The 16,480-nt window shown below is 41.0% G+C and overlaps 2 protein-coding genes across 4 annotated transcripts; one reads left to right on the plus strand and one right to left on the minus strand.

Annotated features, from left to right (window-relative positions):
• Positions 1-2,221: 2,221 nt before the first annotated feature.
• Positions 2,222-12,644, plus strand: LOC125303973 (protein regulator of cytokinesis 1-like). 2 transcript variants are annotated; one of them, XM_048258000.1, is made up of 15 exons: positions 2,222-2,483; positions 3,155-3,287; positions 3,620-3,742; positions 4,163-4,396; positions 4,977-5,147; positions 5,761-5,910; positions 7,494-7,641; positions 7,925-8,061; positions 8,295-8,390; positions 8,860-9,006; positions 9,103-9,213; positions 9,411-9,503; positions 9,676-9,840; positions 11,142-11,176; positions 12,139-12,644. In XM_048258000.1, exons 1-15 carry the CDS (start codon positions 2,473-2,475, stop codon positions 12,185-12,187), a joined length of 1,803 nt encoding a protein of 600 aa, XP_048113957.1. In that variant the 5' UTR covers positions 2,222-2,472; the 3' UTR covers positions 12,188-12,644. The 2 variants fall into 2 exon arrangements, with proteins under 2 accessions (XP_048113957.1, XP_048113959.1); XM_048258002.1 differs by lacking the exon at positions 11,142-11,176 and having other exon boundaries at positions 2,223-2,483.
• A 135-nt stretch (positions 12,645-12,779) lies between these two features.
• Positions 12,780-16,035, minus strand: LOC125303977 (ubiquitin-associated protein 1-like). Of its 2 annotated transcripts, none has more exons than XM_048258010.1 (6): positions 15,926-16,035; positions 15,364-15,496; positions 14,470-15,152; positions 14,123-14,302; positions 13,866-13,967; positions 12,780-13,701 (listed from the first exon to the last, which is right to left on the minus strand). In XM_048258010.1, the coding sequence occupies exons 3-6, from the start codon at positions 14,962-14,964 to the stop codon at positions 13,567-13,569; spliced, it is 912 nt and encodes a 303-aa protein (XP_048113967.1). In that variant the 5' UTR covers positions 14,965-15,152; positions 15,364-15,496; positions 15,926-16,035; the 3' UTR covers positions 12,780-13,566. The 2 variants fall into 2 exon arrangements, with proteins under 2 accessions (XP_048113967.1, XP_048113966.1); XM_048258009.1 differs by having other exon boundaries at positions 14,470-15,163.
• Positions 16,036-16,480: the final 445 nt, after the last annotated feature.

A 16,480-nucleotide genomic window follows, 5' to 3' on the forward strand; every position in this document is an offset into this window, starting at 1 on the left:
GCCAAAGAATATAGAAGTAGGCCTAGGCCTAAAGCCGGGTTCACACTGTACAGCGGCATGCGCTGTGCTCGCTGCTAGGTCTTGGTTGAGGTAATATCCTAAAGATTTTTGTTGTGGTTACTGCTGGGCTGAGCGCAAAAGACCTATGATTTACAGCCCGCTAGTATGGTCAAAGTTTAGCATGGTTCAACTTTGACCGCCACCTGCAAGAGCGGCTAAGCGGCATAATGACGCGCAAGCCATTGATAGCTGTCAACATTGAACATTGAAAATAAAGGCGATTTCCCGAGTTACTCACCTAAAATACCGGAAAATTTCCAGATTCGTCTTTCTGTTGCTATCCCTCTGCTGACAGCAAGAATTCGTACTACAAAGCTGTTTTGACCGCGGCGAGATGTAGCCTAAATCATAGGTCTTTTGCGCTGAGCGGAGGCAACCATAACAAAAATCTTTGGGACATACCTCAACCAAGAGCAGCGGCCCCACATGCTGGGCCTTTCCCCTTCATGGGTTTCAGCATTGCCGCTTGCGCACAATGTGAACCCTCCTTAAGTAAGTTACTTGGGCAGCCGTGGCCTGGTTAGCGCTTCGGACTTGTTACCGGAGGGTTGCCGGCAGTGGCGGATTTAGCAAATTGGGGGCCCAAGGCGAAGGTATGTATGGGGCCCCCCCATACGATCTTTAAAAGAGCACGAAAAAAAATGTAGCCTACCGACTGAATGGTGGATAGGAAGGTAAAGCTACGGGAAAGTAAAAGTTGTAGAGGAGAAAAAAACATTCCCCTTTAAACCCTGCATACACTTCTTTACTCCAAAATGAAGATGGAAAGCAGAGAACACAAAAGTGTAGCACTACACAAACTAGTAACGATAGCCCAACAGAGAACCCGACAGTACTCCAGCCGACAGTCTGCATTGACAACATGCTGCATAGCCTAAACAAATGTTATAGGTTTTTCTACTTTTTTTTACTTGTATGCTCGATTTTAAACTATCTACTTTATGAATGAAGTTGTAGCCTAGCCTACTTTTGTTCAATGTGCTTGTTGAACGACTGGCAAGCGTGTCCCTGTTTCCCTGTCATCATGTCATTGCTCTCATCTCGTTGCTGCACCTTCCAGTGAAGTTTTCTGAGCTGTTAGATTTATAGAACATCTACTTCCGTGTAATGACACAGGCTAGTAATACCACATAAGCCAGTCGTAACTTTTATAATCGTGGGGCAACGCGATGTAGGCCTAATTCACTAACGAAACTGGCATGAGAGAGGACATTTTCTGACGTTTCAACAACGAAACAGTTTGCCATCGTTGCAAGAAGTAAGCAAATTTGTCGCTAGTCGCTTGATGGCATTTTCTCTTGCTAGGGATGGCCAAAAGTCACTTAATCTAGCGACAAAGTCGCTAAATTGGCAACACTTTCCCAGACGTCCTTTGTGTTTATCTTTCGCGCAACGCACGTTACAGAATCCATTTCATTGTGGAAGTAGGGGGTGTATGTGTAGGGACATATACCATGAACTGGACATTTTAACTAGCCTACTACGTCAATGTTTTAACGTATATCTTAAGAATATTATTACAATTTACCATACTTTTGAAGCGTTCATGATGACAAGGGGTTTTTATTTATTTATTTTTTTAGGTTGGTTGGGGGCCCCCCTACTAAGCCTACTGGTAGGGGGCCCCAAGCAGCCGCCTACCTATATGCCTCTATGTTAAGACCGCCCCTGGTTGCCGGTTCGAACCCCGACCAGTAGGCCAAGGCATGGCTGAAGTGCCCTTGAGCAAGGCACCTAACCCAACCACTGCTCCCCGAGCGCCGCTGTTGTTGCCGGGATTAGTGTGCGCTTCTGTTCACTGTGCTGAGTGTGTTTCACTATTTCACGGATTGGGATAAATGCAGAAACCAAATTTCCATCACGGGATCAAAAGAGTATACTTATATACTTTGGCGCAGTGCTGCTTGCAACGTACAATCTGAACCCGGCTTAACATGATTTGATGATTTGACTGTTAAATAACACGATACAATAATACAATAAAATATGTTGTAGATAGGCGTTTCATTTCTCATTTAACGATGCGCATTCCATTTTATTTGGAGCATGACAAGGGTGGAAACAATTAAAGCTGTCTTCCTTTTGAGTCAGATTTTAGCAGACGGTGTGAGTGACGTCTTCTGAGTTGATTAGGCTAGACGGTCCCTAGAGCCTCCCCTTCTGCAAATCCAACCAATCGTTTAATGGGACGCTAAATCGCGTCTATCTAACAGCCTGTTAACCAATCAGATGTGAAGACTTTTTTCAGTGCAAAATTTGAATCTACAAGCTAGGAGGAAACACTGCCGGAGTTGTTTAATTTGAAATCGCAGTCCACTGTACAACGACGTAGATATTTAGGCAGTTATATGTTAATTCGATGTGCTGGTAGTAGTCTAAAAGTTTAAGACTAAGGCGTTTGGTTTTTGAAACATGAGGAAGAGGTAGGTAACGGGCTTTATTTCGATACTGTGTGGATAAGTCAAGTGAAAATACTGAATCGAATTGCTAGGACTAACGTTAGCATAACTGATAACGTTCGTTTGTTAGCTACCGATAAGTTAGCATACACTGCTAACGTATGGTTAGCTGATGTTTACCCTATATTAACGTAATGACAGAACAAATATTGTGCTAACTCATAATGTCATTAGATAACAATGCAGATTACTTTAGTTAAAACGTGAATGCTGATCTTAAGGATAGACTTCTTGAATTTCCCCTTGAGGATCAATAAAGTATCTATCTATCTATCTATCTATCTATCTATCTATCTATCTCTATCTAGACTCATGTCGAAACTTAACAGTATTTAACGTAAACGTTGTTTCCGTCAGCTGTAACACTGACGTTAGCGTTAAGCACCAGAAGAAACATTGGAATGGTGTTAGTTCGATAACTAGGGTGGGTCACAGTAAACGCTATGCTACTTAACTTTTGCTTAACTTTTATGTTCTTGATTGCTAAAATAGTAACGGTAACTAGCTAGTTAAGATTAGTAAGTTAAGTGCTAGCTGCTACCTGTTGCTACCAAACATAATGTCAACAGTCTTGTGGGGTAAACTTGAATCTTTCATGGCTGGGTCTCTTCTAATCTGGTTTGGTTGGTTTGCAGTGAGGTGCATGCATCAGAATCGGTGGCGTGCCTGAACAACGCATTGAACCACTTGAAAGACATATGGGAGGAGATAGGAATTCCCGAGGACCAGCGCCTACAGAGGGTCGAGGCAGTTCATATGCACGTCAAAGTGAGTGATATACAAGTTTATGTTTTTCAAACAGTCTAAGATGCTAGATATGTGCCATCTGTCATCTCTCAGTTTTTCTTTTTTGTGTTTTTTATAAAGATCTAGGAAGTCAGAACCCATGCTCAAATACTTATCTCCAACTTTTTAAAGGTCCAGTCACAATATGTGGGCCAACTAATAGAGTTGTTTTGGCTTATCTGTCATAATATATACTTTGAATAAAGTTATTGAATGAAGTAGTAAGCTGCTACATGAGACATTTTTGATGCTCAGAAGGGACAGATTTAGTTGGGGATCAGCCTTTAATTAGAACCCATGCATATTGTTTGCAGAATCTTTTGGATATGATGATTTCTGAAGAGGAAGGACTGCGGACAAGGTTGCTGGCCAGCATTGAGACATGTCGTAAAGACCTGGACGTGTTGTGCAAGGAGCTGCACCTAAAACCTTTTCAAGTAGGCTTTGTTGTTCATTCTCTCTGTACTGTGTGCTACATGAAGGAAACATGTCAATGATGCATCATGCTATGTACAGTATGTCTTTGGGTTAAGGTTGTTGTGTAATGAAGCATTTAAAGGACAATGTTTTCGAAAAGCAACTTTTTTGTTGGAGCCCATCTGTAATTTGGTTGCATACAACAACATGGCAAGGAAGGTTCATCTTTGCCATGGTTTCTTTCTCTAGCACAAATACAGGTGCTTCTGATGGTCACTCAATCAAACATGTCAGTGAAAGATTTTACTGGCACACTGATGTATTTGGAACATGTCTCTATGAATGGCCCAGGGAAGAGCTTTCATTCTGTCTGAAAAGCACATAGTTTGACCACTCTTTTTTTTTTTACATTAAATTTGTTTGCTGTTTTTTGTGTGTAGGAAGAGGGGGGCTATACTATGCTGCAGTTAGAGAAAGACATGAGGACCTGTCTGAAGGCAATGATTCAAGAGAAGACCCAAAGAATGAAGGACTTGAGGGAACTGAGAGAACGGGATAAGGACCTGTGTGATATCTTGTGCACAAGCCTCTATGCCATTGAGATGAACTCGGTTCCTTCCTCAGAAGAGTTGGATGGATACCGTGGTCACCTTGGTACACTTAGTGCTGAGAGGGTAAATATCCATGTGTAGTTTATACAAAATAAGTTCTTCATATACAAGAGAGCTCTCAAATAACATGCCAATGTTATACATGCATAGAAAAATACACATAGTCAATCACTGTTATACCGTTAAGCTGTAGTACAGCACTGGCAATTTGATGTTCATGTTCCAGTTAGCTACCCCACATACAATTTTAGTCCTTTAAAATGACTGAAAATCATAACCTTCACTTATTTTATCCCATATAGATATTAATGCCCATACATAGCTTATCAGATAATGTGTTTTCAGGCTGTAAAACTGAAATGATACAGAGAGCTAAAAAATACGAAGGTACATTCTAATGAAGAAATATTTTGCAGACATTGGTTTAGGGACCCATTCATGATATAGTCAAGGTTTGAATGAAATGGCAACAGTTTAGCAGCAGCCTTATCTGATTGGACATAGAATGACCCATGTAGACATTCAAAGTGTTTCTTGTAGTGTTAGTGAAGTCTGAGCTGTTGGCTGTGATAAAATCTGTTTCACTCCAGTACAGCTCTGAGCTTAGGGGGGAGTTAAGCACCTGTTTGCCCTGTCTCCTCAGGACCGCCGGCATGCAGAGTTTGTGGACATTAAGAGGCTGATCATATTTTGCATGGAGGAGTTGGAGCAGGAGCCAGACACCAGCTTTGAGCGTGATGTGGTGTGTGAGGATGAGGATGCCTTCTGCCTCTCAACTGACAACATCGCTGCTCTGCAGTTGCTGCTCAGTCAGGTAGGACTGGTCAAGTAGTAACACTCTCACATGTTCTACCTTCACACTAACAGTCAAGAGGTTGCCTTCGTTTACAGTAAACACAGTGAGTTGGTGAGGGTTCTGTACTCACTCCTTTAGTAAAAGTCCCTGATGACTCCAGCAGCCCAGTCCAACCACACCCACCGAAATCAACATGTTTTATTTGCCAAGCCAGGCTTTCCTGGTTCAAGTTGTGAGGCAGTCAGATCACTAGCAGCTTGTACTAGTGGGATTACAAAATCTGAATGTTAAGGAATGACGCTCCCCCAACTAAAAGTTGTTTGAAATTGCAATCTTGTACATGTGATCCTTTGATGTAACTGCAAATGTTAAATGACAAGCATTCAGCCCTAGGGTGTTCAGGAGTAGTGTTGTTGGTGCTGGTGCTGGTTTCTCACCTTGTACTCTTGGCCAATTGTGGTTCAAGGAAATACTCTTCTGTTCAAAGTCAGTGGAAACAACTGCTGGAGGTTTTTCAATTTTGTTTTGTTTTGCTTTGCTTTGCTTTGCTTTGAGAACAGCAGCTGAAGCACCATTTGTAAGCAAACTTTTCCAGCATGTCCTTGTGTTGATATTCTGTGTTGCCGTGCAGCTGGAGGGCCGCAAGGCTGAGAATGAGGCCCTGTGCGCCTCCTACCGTGCACGCATCCAGGAGCTGTGGGAGAGGCTGCAGATCCCGGCTGAGGAGAGGGATTGCCTCAGTGAGCACATGACCGCATGCAGGAAGAAGAACAGAGAAGCGGTGAGTCCACATGTCATTTCACCCAGCCAATTGACTGAGTATCAATCTGTCCTGGTATGTCTGTATGTATGTGCGAGTGTAGTAGAGCAGGAGCAGCATCACCGCTTGACAATTGGTTGGCCTGTGTTCAACTCCTGAGCCTGCCACTGTAAACCCGCGTCACTTTGGATTCTTTTTCATTTTAATTAGGGATGCTCATATATATATATATATATATATATATATATATACATACATACATACATACATACATACATATATATATATATATATATATATATATATATATATATATATATATATATATATATATATATATATACATACACATACATACATACATACATGTACATATATATACATATACACATACATACATACATACATACATACATGTGTATATATATACATACATACATACATACATACATGTGTGTATATATATATATATATATATATATATATATATATATATATATATATATATATATATATATATATATATACATACATACATACATACATACATACATATACACACACACACACTCATACAGGTGTTAAAGCTGTTACATCGTTATGTTACAATGAACTTTCTTCTCTGAACGACCGGTTTCAAATGAAAAGCCCCTCACCCCTTACTACAAAAAGGCATAAGGCCTCTTCAGTCATGAACTAATAAACACATTTCAGACATTATCAAGAATATGATTTATAAACGGATAAATTGCCTTAATTAAATAATGGGGTAATTTACAATAAATATCCTTGATTAGGCTATGCTGAGTTGTGAAAGGGAAATGGGCTGTATGTTTTAGTAGTAGGCCTGCAGTATGGAGTTATATCATCATTTGGATTTGCAACAGATGGATTCACAAATTAATTACATTTTGCAGGATACTTGATAGACAGACTAAATGCAAATATGACATCACATGTTTATTAAAACAAAATATAGACAAATAAAACAGACCAAAAAGGCACTAACACTAATACCAAAAAGGCACAAACAACATTACACTTACGTGGTAGTGAGTAGAGGGTCCCTAAAGCCAAACCGAAGTATCCCGAGGTCTTTATGTGGTCGAATAGAGAGTCCAGAAGGAATTTCATCAAGCCAGTACCTTTCCGGAAATGTTGCTGCTGCAGCTGGCGTCTTTAGGGGAAAGTCCGTAGGAGTCGATTGCCGAGTGTGGAGAAACACGCTCTGGAAATTCACAATTTCGTTGCTGTTTTTTTTTTTTTTTTTTTTAAATGTTAAAAAACATAGTTTTTCGGTTTGGCTTTAGGGACCCTCTACTCACTACCACGTAAGTGTAATATTGTTTGGAACTGTAGAAGAGGTATAAAAATAGCGTTTTGTAGCGGCGAAATGACTTGCCCTGGTCACTTCCAGGCTAACGAGTTTTGATTAAAAACGGTAAAATCGAACTTTCTCAAAACACATCCGAATGACATGATTTTGATGTCAACTCAACTTATGTACTCCCAATCATCCGTAAAGTGCATTTTACTCCGGATAATTCCTTTAATGTGTTTCATCCATCTATTCATTCTTTTATTTCACTTCACTCCTACTTCAGTTAGCAACAGAGGTTCAGCGTCTGGATGAGCTGAAAATCCAAAACTTGCAGAACTTTGTTCAGTCTATCCGTGAAGAAATTGACCAATACTGGAATATCTGCTTCTACAGTCAGGACCAGAGACAAGCCTTCACCCCATACTACAGTGGTAAGATGCCAAACTGAACTGATACTCACTTGTCAGGTTTTCCGTAGGGTACACATCTTGTGTGCTGCTGGTTTGTTTATGTTTATGCCATGTTTAATACTAACCATATCAGGGCAGCCATTGATTGTGTACAAAGTGGTGCCAACCGTCCTGTCACTGTATAAAGCCCGCCCCATTTTAAGCCTTTATTTGACAGGATAGTGAAAAGATGACCAGAAATGAATGAATGGAATACATAACATGTTGACATGACGTATGAAATTTCCTGTCTCTGTTTTGGCAGAGGACTTCACTGAGGAGCTTCTGGGTCTGCATGAAGCAGAGATGGAACACTTGAAAAAGTACCACGAGGATCACAAGGAGTTGTTCACTGGAGTCCACCAGTGGCAACAGAACTGGACTTTGTTCCTGGAACTGGAGGTTAGGACTGCCTGCTCATCTGGTATACAGTAAAGATTTGCCAGAATAGCTGATGCTATATGTTATTTTATAAGGAGTATCAAGTACAGAGCTTACTGCTAATCAAACTCTCAAGTGTGGTGTTCGCTTTGGAAATCAAAGCCAATGTTTGCCCTATTAGTTGACATTACAGGGTCTTTGGGTTGATGTAAACCTATTAATATTGAACTGATCAGGACTCATTTCTCCCACAGAAAAAGGCAACTGACCCGTCCAGATTCAACAATAGAGGGGGAAATCTCCTCAAAGAGGAGAAACAGAGAGCAGATCTGCAGAGGAGTCTGCCTAAGGTAGCACTATCCAGCAGTATTACTTAGGCCTACCTAGAGCTGCAACTATTAATAGATTAGTTGTCAACTACTATAGTAATCGCCAAATATCTTGGTAATCGGTTTTGGCCATTTTTAAAGGGAAATGCATCAAAATCTGCCAATTGCAACTTCTTAAACATTTTCTGCTTCACTTACTCCTCTATGATGGTAAACTAAATGTTTGGGGCAAAAAAAAAAGAGGCATTTGAGGACAAAATGATTACTTTCTAGATTAATTGATTACTTGTTTTAATCTATGTTGTAATCAACAGATCTACTATGAATAATACAATGATAAAATAATCGTTAGTTGCAGCCCTAGTCCTACCGTTTTAAAGCACTGAATTACGCCTTGAGATGGTAGCCCCTCTTTTATGGACTAGAAGCTACACATTTTTATACTGTTTTAAAGCACCTTTGAGTTCTTAAGTCCTGTGCTCTTACTCAGTTGGAGAAAAGCCTGAAGGCACAGATTGACCAGTGGGAGCAAGCACAAGGGCAGTCCTTCCTGGTGAACGGGCAGAAGTTCCTGGAGTTTGTTCAGGAGCAGTGGGAGCTGTATCACACCGAGAAGGAGCGGGAGAAGCAGGAGCGGGTAGGAGTCCTAAATGCACTCCAGCCACTCCATCTCATCTTCTGCTTACCCACACGTTTCCTGACCTATTTATTTTTTTCTCCTGTCAAAATAAAGCAATTGAAGAAGAGCAAACAGATTGAGGAGGATATGCTTTATGGAACAACAATGAGGACACCCACGAAAAGAAGATTGGCAGGGACTCCCACACCAGGAAAAACACGCAAAGTATGTACACAGGTGTTCCCTTTCAGATCAGAGTAGCCGTAAGCTTTGTCCAAATCAGATTGGGGACTTCCATATTGTTACAAATAGAAATCCCAAGATTCTCAAATCTTAAGTTGTGCAGAAAGTAACCTTTATGGCATCAGGGGGGAAAAAAAATTTGATGATGTGATCATGTTTCTCTTGCCCCATCTCTGCAGATGAACACTACATCCATCATGTCCACGCCAAACACTACACTGCGCTCCACTTTCCAGTCTCCAGTCTTGAGACCACCTCTGTCTGCAAGCAGGGTAACGGTCACTAAATTGGCAGCAGCAAATAATAAAAAATACAGCAGAAGCCTATTGTCCTACCATGTAACTGATAATGCCTTGTTTTGCAATTATCTTTATTCTGTCCAACCATGGCTGTAGGTTTTATCTGTACTCTAAGAAACATGTGGCATTAATCTGTGAACCCCAGGTTGGCCTTGGGCTGCGCACTCCAGGGCGTGGCAGGACTCCCCTTGGGCTGGAGAAGAACAAGGAGAACATCTCTCATCTCGGAGGCTCTCTGAGGACCGTGGCTGCGAGTCCACAGAAGAACTACAGCATTAACTCGGTTGCCAGCACCTACTCTGAATTTGCGGTAATTCAAACTTTTCCATTTTAATCACTTCTCATCCTGCTTTTGCAACATGTTGTGAAGCTCTGGGCCTTGTTTGCACCAAAAGCGTTCCTTTGAAGGAGTAGTCTGGATGTTCATGATCTGCACACACCAAAGCTGAATATGTAGTTTGCTAGAGGGCTGGAAAGATAAGTCTAATTAGTCAGCTGAGGGGGAAAATTTCTGGTTGGGCAGGTTCAGATTCCACACAACACCTGTATCGGAACTCCCCCTATTACCACCGGTCCTGTATTTCTGCCGGCTTGCGTGTATGTGTCACTTAATATCCATTTCTATACAAACCAAAACGGTGGATTCCTAAAGAAATGCAAACACCCACACCATAGGTGTATCTAAAGTAGCTATGTACCAAAAATGACATTTTACCGTGACTCGAAGAGCTGTAAACAGTGTTGTAAGGCTGCGTGTACACATCCGCTTGGAGCTCCAGTGGAATTTTAATTTCATGACGAGAATTCTCAGTCTAACCGTTCATGTGCTGTTGAAACGGCGTAAATAGGCGACCCATCAGGCCAGCACTATAACTCTGAGCGTGGTAAACAAAATTGGATATTTCAGGCAGTAAATGTTCCCGTTAAGAACCAAACCAGATTTTGTTCAAATGTACACACCTATGGCTACTGAAACATGTAAGGTTAATTTAGCAAATGTTATTTTGAAGTGTTAAAAAGAGTGTTTAGAATTTCTGAATAAAAGTGGTGATAATTGGGGGTGTACCGATACAAACTCTTCAACTTTTGACGAAATGTGTCATTTTGGAGTCATGGATTTAGGTTCAACGCAGTAATTAAGCTTATAGGTTAGTCAAGCCACTGAAAAGTCCATGGCTTTTCCATTTGCTTTCATCTTTTTGTCAGCAGAGGGCACTTGTAGTCCAGAGTAGCTCACTACCTGGTTGGGTGTTATGTAAGAGGGTGAAGTGGTACCTGTTCCCATCATGGTAATTTATGGGTTTTAAAATTCAAACCATTGCTCAAACACGTCCCAGTTAGCCATGTCCGTGCTGCACTGTCAGTATCCTAATATACAATAACATGTTGCGCAAGCACCAATGCCACAAAGACACATGGAGGGACATTAGTCAGTCAGCTGACTGTTCTATGAATATGGCTCCTGTTGGAAACCCTGTGTCTTCACTCAGTCACGTAGGAGTTGGATGAAGTTGAATACTGATTATGAAGTATGACCCAATCCCATGCTTTGGTTGTTTACCAGCCGTTGTATGGTAAGACATTGAGTTATGGTTTACATTTTGTTTTTAGAGGGATTGTATCAACCTTGAGTCTACCATCATAAGGTTTGTATGCATGTTCAGTACTAACACATCACCAAGAGATCCCTCTAACTCCCCACCTCTTGAGTTCGGTTTCCTTGGAACTCCTTTTTATTGAACTATGAAGGGCTACTTAGACAGTAGGGAATAAAATGACCCTAATAGAATTTGGTGTTCTGAGAAGTTGGCTTCCTTTTTGTATTTTTTATTGACCATGTTCTGAAAGGTTTTCTCTAACACTAATTTCACCCTGAACTAGGCTTATATCCCTCTGCTTGGCATTTTAGTTTTGTTCTCTACTTCTACCTTCTTTGTCTCTCCAAATGGTATAAGAATGTACATCCTGTAAGTAGGTCCTCCCCTGTTATGTCTGCCAGTCAGGTGCATCGACTAGTATTGACTTCAAAAAGTTGTTGATTATACAACACCAAGAACAAATTGGGGGCCTGGTTCTGACTAGGGATGCACTGATACGGCTGCTGCTATCAGGCATTGGTGGTATTGGGTGCTGCTCATACACTTGTACTTAAAAAGCAATTCTGATACTATGCACCATTACCAGTTCATGGCAACATTACTTTATTTTTTTTGTGTATTTTTGGTTGGAGATTGCCTCCAGTTACACAGGAATACATTTTGTTTTATTTTCATCCATCTGATGAAAATTAAACCTTTCTTCAAATTCACTGTGTTAAGATGGTAACACTACCTTAGTAAGTACAGTAATTTCCTGTGTATTAGCCGCATTGTGTATAAACCGCAGGACTGCTGTATAGATACTTTGATTTGTACACTTAGTATGGAGCACTCATTCTTGGTTTACTGTATCAGTGCATCTCATCATGACACTTTTGTAACTCAGGGCAGACCACCTGAAATGTGTATACTATTAAGTGATGTATATATTTTGCATTATGGAATTTGTTTTATGTATATATCCATGTATATACCCTTTGATTGTAATTGTTCTACTTTTCATCCTCCAGCGTGAACTCTCCAGTGCCTCAAAGTCAAACGGAAAGAAAGGATCACTGAACTCTACCATTACACACTGATAGCTGAAGAGACTCCTCTCTGCTTGCCATTTTAATTATCTATATGCCTTTGAAGGAAAATGTAAGCTCTCTACAGGATTCTGCTGAATGTAAATGTACTTTAAAATCGTTAATATTGTGTGTGTACAGTATTTTTCTTAGCACCTTTATTCAGAACTCTACACTTACTTTTATTTTTAATCAGTTAAACTATTGCTGATCACCTCTGTCTGAACTTTATCTGTTATTTTATTATTATTTTAGCAGTGTACACAGTACAGTGTATGTTGTTTTAGGATGGGGAATTATGCAGGTGGCTTTCTGCACAGTATTCTGTATATTTGTGTATTTTTGTGCTCCACCTGAAATGTAATGATCTTTGAAGATTCTCACTGTATAAATGACATCAGCAGTAGCAGTGGCCCTGCTGTGAAGGCCATAAATCAACTCCAAAGGAATGTGTTCTTACTTTTTTGACTTGGGGCACACACAATGGGCAAAAGAGTTTGTGATGTTAAATCAATACCAAAGGCCTACACACTCTATACAGTATCAGAGTGAGTTATCTTACTATGGCCATAGAACTCAGGTTCAGCTTGCAATAAATGTTTTAGCATTCCTATGTTTGGTGCTGTTGCTGTTTGTCTTTTCTACATTAGTTACTGCCTTTGATTCCTACCATTTGCCTCTGTTGACTTTTACTACCGTGCTGCGTAGGGGCGGAACAAAATGTTTAATATCGAAATATATTGACAGTGTTTGTAATAAGTTATTGATATACTAGTGTGAAATATCAATATTTTTACAAAAAACATGCAAGCGCGCTACATGTTTAACCAATTTGACCAAACCAATCTGATGTTCTAGTCACTTCATGACTTGGGGCATATCAAAGAAGAAACTAACAGGGAGAAAATGAACTTTGTTGTACATCAAATACACAATTTTTGCCTACTCGGGAGTATTTTTTTTCTTCAGCCGTTATATTGTGATGAATCACAGATAGAAAACTATCAATGTATTCAGTTTTGCAGTTTCACTGTATTATGATCTTGTTATCGTGTCTGCATCGATTCATATTGGCCCACCCCTAATCCTGGGTACAAAATGTAGTTTACACCACATGGTTAACCATCTGTTGAAGAAGAAAAAAACACCATTGGGTTTATGTCTACTGTATTTGTATAATTTCTCCCATGTGACCACGTCATAATTAATTTCGGCCTAGTAAAGTGTCATGAATAATGTTTCTATGTGCAAGCATACAGTTTTTTCCGGTTATGCATAATTTCTGCAAAAACAATTCCTAAAAGGGGACTGTGTGTGTCTGTGTGGTAACAACTAATCAAAAGCATGTGTGTTGAGCTAAATGCAGAGTTTTCACAATGTGTTCATCATGAGCTCCTCTAAGGCCCTCTCCCGGTGGTTGCCATGCACCAGCAGCACCTCTTTGATGGCATTCTCTTTAAAGCCCATCTCGTTGAACTGGGTCAGGAGGCGCAAAAACTCTGAAGCCTGAGGGGAAAACAAAGACATTGTCACTGACAAATTCTGGACAGTTGTCATGTAACTAGTCATGTAGTTTCCAGTCTACTCCACCTTGGACTGTTTCCCAGTATGTCAAGACAATTAGCTCTGTGCACATGATCGGTTCTCTAAACCCTTGAGGAAGCAGTCACCTTGCTTTCGCTGTAATGGAACATTTCCAAAGCCTCTTCCACCTGGACTTGGTCATAGCCCAAACCACGTAATCTTTTGCAGGCCACCAGGTAACTCAGGATCTGTGAACAAAAAGCCTTTGTCATTGAGGTCAATGTAAAAGGACTATAAGTAAAACAGTGTGAACTGCAGCAATTCTCCTATAGTTTCTCCAGTGTATTGGTTGATAAACGCCACAGTAAAACTGAGCAGAAGCAATTATTACTGAGTATCAGACCTGTTCAGGTTTGCAAAGGCCGGTCTTCTGCAATGCAATGATGGCTGTCCGGAGAGAATAGCCCCGCTCAGTTATGACGTCCAGTAGCTCCTTCTCGTCCTGACTCAGGGCAGAGAACAGCTCTGTTGCGGAATCTTGCCCTGATGGTCGTCCATGTGAAGTCTTGCATCGCTGAGTCCTCTAGAGATTCACAAAATAGACAGTTCCATTGCCTTGTTCTAATAATCAAACATCATGTTTAGGAGGTAAAATTATTAGTTTTAACTGTGGTACAATGTCTCCTGGCAACTAAGGGAAATGTGATATTTTCACTTAAATCAAAAAGTTTGTCATCTAATTGGCCATACCTGTGCAGCTGGTTGGTGATTTCTGGATGTAGAGATGTGCCCAGCTGAGGATGGCCTGGTCTGTATCAGCGTGGAGGACGGTGTGATTGTGGCTGGATTCAGTGTGGCTGGATTTCGGCTCTGTGAATGCCTTCGACCACTGGAAGCAGGAGTGCCACGCCTGTTGGATGTCCTTTGGCTGTGGCACTGTGGGCTGGCCAGCCGCTGTGGTGCCAGCTGAATGTCCTGGCCAGTGGACATGGATCTCCTGGGACGTGACGTGGTCCGTGGGGAGGACTGTCCGGACAGACGAGGAGAGGTGTTCTGCTGGATCTCAATCCACCTGGAGCCCAGCCGCTTTGGCCCTGAGCTACGGGGCCTATCCCCACACTGGCAGGACTGGCAGTGCGCACTGTCCTCTGTGGATGAACCTTCATCATCTTCAGAGTATCCACCAGCGTCACACTCGGACTCAACAAGGAACTTGACTGTGCGGTGCTGTTGGGGGTAGCCCATGTCGGCTGCGCCCAGACTGTGGCTACGCGGGCGGCAGCTTGGACTCCCAGCTTTCACTGCTTCTTCGTCGGGACATGCGACCTTCCTGAGGGCTGCTTAACATCATCCAGTGAGGGGGGCAGGAGGGATGCGTGCTTGACCAAGAACCACAGGAACCTTGAAGACTACTTAGAACCCAGTTTTCCACACTAAAGTCATACTATAGAGGATAAACATACACATTATGTAATAACCAAGTGTCTAAACTGCAATAAATGTCAGAACTCTAAACTGTCAATATATTATGCATTATTTTGCAAAAACAGTTGGTGTGGTACTCTGGCCAACTGATAGCTGAAATGTATCTTGTGAAACAGGTCTCCACAATTATAAAGTATGGCAAATATCAGTGGTTCCCACCTTTGTATCTTGAAGTATTTGAAGGCAATCTGGAACGTTGATGTCCGGAGCTGTTACCTCTCGAGTCTCTTCCAGTGGCTCATCTAGGGCACCCATGGGGATCTTAAAGGGGATGTCCTCAAAGCTACTCATGCTGTTCACAAACACACCACAGTTATATTTTCATCTACTGAAGTGTATCTGGAAAAACAGTCTGAGTGTTCATAACATGATGACATATCTATTGTTGTTCCTGATGTTTAAGTTCATCCTGTGGTCCTGTATAATACCATGCGTAGTGGCATTATCCTACTTTAATTAGTCAGTGCTTATCTTTCACGTGTCCAATACACACGTATACATCTTCATATCTTTGTACAAGTCTGTTCTAGAAATATGTATACCTAGATGCTGAAATAAAACAACATAACTATTTAGGAGAAAATCTAATGTTACATTTACACTCAAAAGTCAACCACTGCATTGCAACTTCAAATTCATTTCTAGATAGATCATACAAGTGAAATATATTAGTCTAGATTCCCAGTACCCAACAATACCACACAATACACAAAATACTTACAAACACAGAATGGATAAATCCCAAAAACTGAAGAAACAGGAGAGCAACCTGCACTTCTGGGTGTAACGCAGTGTTCAGTGGCAGCCCGCTGGATGGTCTGTACTGGAGGCAGTGTCCCAGTGAGGCACAGGCTGTGCTTAAAGCTCTTATGGCTTACACATGGCTTACACATTCTGAGTCACGCATGATTCATACAACTTGTTTACAAATGCAGATCCTCTAGGAACCTGTTGCATTTGCATAGTGCATTGGCTTTTTGGTATTTTCCTCATGCATTTGACACATTATTGTAATGACTACAATAACATGGCTATTTCTTGCTTGTAAAACTATGATGCTCCCTTTCACCATAACAGGAAGATGAAATGTGGTCTGTGTTACTGGTCTACATCAAAGCTGTAGAGGACTTAAGTTTTTTTCCTTCATCAGATTATCCAAAATGGATATTAACCACTAAATTACTAAATGGGACTGGCTTGAAATTCTAATTCCAAGGTTTTACTTTCAGATCATTTTTACAAAATGCATTCCTCAAAGTCATAAGACAAATGGTTG

This window comes from Alosa alosa, chromosome 11, assembly GCF_017589495.1.
Source record: "Alosa alosa isolate M-15738 ecotype Scorff River chromosome 11, AALO_Geno_1.1, whole genome shotgun sequence".
Classification (NCBI taxonomy): domain Eukaryota; kingdom Metazoa; phylum Chordata; class Actinopteri; order Clupeiformes; family Clupeidae; genus Alosa; species Alosa alosa.